This window comes from Hipposideros armiger, unplaced genomic scaffold (assembly GCF_001890085.2).
Source record: "Hipposideros armiger isolate ML-2016 unplaced genomic scaffold, ASM189008v1 scaffold_350, whole genome shotgun sequence".
Lineage (NCBI taxonomy): Eukaryota > Metazoa > Chordata > Mammalia > Chiroptera > Hipposideridae > Hipposideros > Hipposideros armiger.
Window position 1 is genome coordinate 1811479 of NW_017731700.1, and position 2771 is coordinate 1814249.

At 32.8% G+C, this 2771-nt stretch overlaps 1 protein-coding gene across 1 annotated transcript in view; it reads right to left on the reverse strand.

Moving 5' to 3' along the window:
• The window catches only part of NUP62CL (nucleoporin 62 C-terminal like), a 68736-nt gene that overhangs the window by 8580 nt on the left and 57385 nt on the right, over positions 1-2771 (reverse strand). The window contains exon 5 of the mRNA XM_019661497.1: positions 2370-2511. Coding sequence (XP_019517042.1) covers positions 2370-2511 — 142 coding nt within the window. The remainder of the gene's footprint in view (positions 1-2369; positions 2512-2771) is intronic.

Sequence of the window (2771 nt, forward strand, 5' to 3'; positions counted from 1 at the left end):
ACCATTAAAGAAATTGATTTGCAATTTAAAAGTTCCTGAAAAAAATATCGAGGGCCAGAGGTTTCATTTGAGACTTCTGCCAAACATTTAATGAATTAACACCAATTTTACATAATTTACTTTACAAAACATAAGAGAAGGGAATAATTCCTAGATCATTTTTGGAGGCCAGAATTATCTGGATGTCAAAACCAAAAATAGAATTTAAAAAGATAGAAAACAAAACTACAGACCAATCTCTCTCATGAACTTAATGAGCTTAGATACAAAAATCCTGAAAGAAAATACTAGAAACTGAATTTAAAAATGTATAAAAAAATTACACACCATGACCAAGTGGTTTTTATTCCACATATGCAAGACTGGGTCAACATTTGAAAATCAATCAATGTAATTCATCATACCATCAAGCTAAAGAAGAAAAATCTTAAAATATCGTATCAATTCAAGCAGAAAAAAACATTTAACACAAATATGTCCAGTTGATTTTTGAGGAAGGTGAAGAAGCAATTCAATGGAGGAAGATAACCTTTCAACAAATCGTGGAATAATTGGACATCCCCAGGGAGAAAAAAAGAACAATTTAAAATTCACACCTTATATAAAAATTAACTCAAAAATGGATCCTGAGCTTAAAATGTGAAATGTAAAACTAATAGTTTTAGGAAAAAAATAGACAATCTTTGGGATATACAGTTAGGCAAATGGCTCTTACATTTGACAGTAAAAGAATAATCCATTAGGGGGAAAAAGTGGTAAATTAGACCTCATCAACTAAAACTTTTGTGTGGCGAAATATCCTGTTGAAAAGTGAAAAGACACATTACAGAGTTAGACAAAACATCTATAAACCACATATCTAATAAAGAACTGGTATCAAGAATATATAAAACTCTTAAAACGTAATAGTAAAAAAAACAAATTCAAGTAGAAAAAGGACAAAAGGCATGAACAGACATGTCACCAAAAAGGATATGCTGATGACAAACACATAAAAAGATGTTCAACATCTTAAGTCATCGGAGAAATGTAAATTAAAACTACAACGAGATACCACTTTGTATCTATCAAAAAGGCTAAAATAAAAATAGTGACAACACCAAATCCTGGTGAGAATGTGGAAAAGCTGGATTCCCTCATACATTGCTGTTGGGAATGTAAAATGGCACAGTCATTCTGGAGAAGAACTTGGCAGCTTCTTAACAAAATAAATATGCACCCACTATCCCACCCAGCAACTATACACACGGCCATTTATCCCAGAGAAATGAGACTACGTTTACAAAAAATCTGTACACAAATGTTCATAGCAGCTTTATTCGTAATCGTCCAAAACTGAAAGTGACCTAGATGTCCATCAATAGCTCAATAGGTAAGCAAACAATGATACATCCACAACACCATGGAATACTACTGATAAATGAAAAAGGACAAACTACTGATGGATGTGACAACTTTATCTCAAAGAATTATGCCTAGTGAAAGAAAAACTAATGTCCAAAAACTGCATACTGTATGATTCAATTTGCATAACATTTCTGAATCTGTCAAGATTATAGAAACGGAAGACAGATTAACTATTTCCCAGGGTCAGGGAAAGGAGGGGAGGGTAGTGAGTGTGGATATAAAGGGGCAACAGGAGGGATCCTTGTGGTGATGGAACTGTTCTATATCTTGACTATATCAGTGTCAATATCCTGCATGTGATATTGTACTAGAGTTTTGCAAGATGTCATTATTTGGGGAAACTAGGTGAAAAGACACACAGACTTTTTTGTATTATTTCTTAGAGGCACATGTGAATCTACAATTATCTCAAAATAAAAAAGTCTAATAAAAAAACAAGGACAATTAGACAGGAACATGGAATAGACTGAAAGAATACAGCTTTAGAGCTCGTGTGCCTGAATTTTAATCCTGGCTCAACCATTACTAAGTGTGTAACTGGGGGCAGATAATAAAATCTCTATGTGCTCCAGTTTTCTCACTCATAAAATAGAAACAAAAATAGTGCCTATTCCATAGGGTTACTGTGAGGATTAAATGATATGATATTTGTAAAGCATTATCAAATTGCTAAACATAGTAATTATACAATAAATATTAGCTATTATTAGTAATGGTGATTTTTTTTATAAAAATGGTATTCAAAAGACAAAAGTATCCTGTTAGTTATTCAACTTCCTAAGCTACAAAAATCCTTTCTCTAACTGCTCTTTCAACTCTGAGTCATTTATCAAATTTTCAAATACTATTCTAAAACTATACCAGCAAATTATACCTGTACATGATAAATAAAATGAAACTCAGATGAATTTTCAAATAAATAGGCTTACTTAACAGTCGATGTAAAAGGTGTAGAAGCATACCTGACTGAAACAGTGTTATTAATCCCAGATGATATCAGTGATTGTAGATCGAAGGAAAGTCCATGGGTGGCTGAGGTTCTGCCGGCAAAGGTGGTGGTAACAGTGATGGTGGTGATCGTTGATATTTGAGCTGGAAAATAAACTGTGCAACATCGGTAAGAAATTAGAAACTTTTTATTTAGTCCTGATCATTCAGGATAAAAACCATGTAAGTATTTTTTTAATGTGAGTTTGCACTCAAAGTCGTATGGATTTGAACTCAATGTTGTTGTAATATGAAGCAATATATGGCAGGCCAGGTATCTGGATTAACCTTCCTGCTGAAAACTGAAACTCCTGGATAAATTCAAAGAAAAAGAAAATTTACAACCTAACCAGCCTTATGACCATTAAAGAAATTGA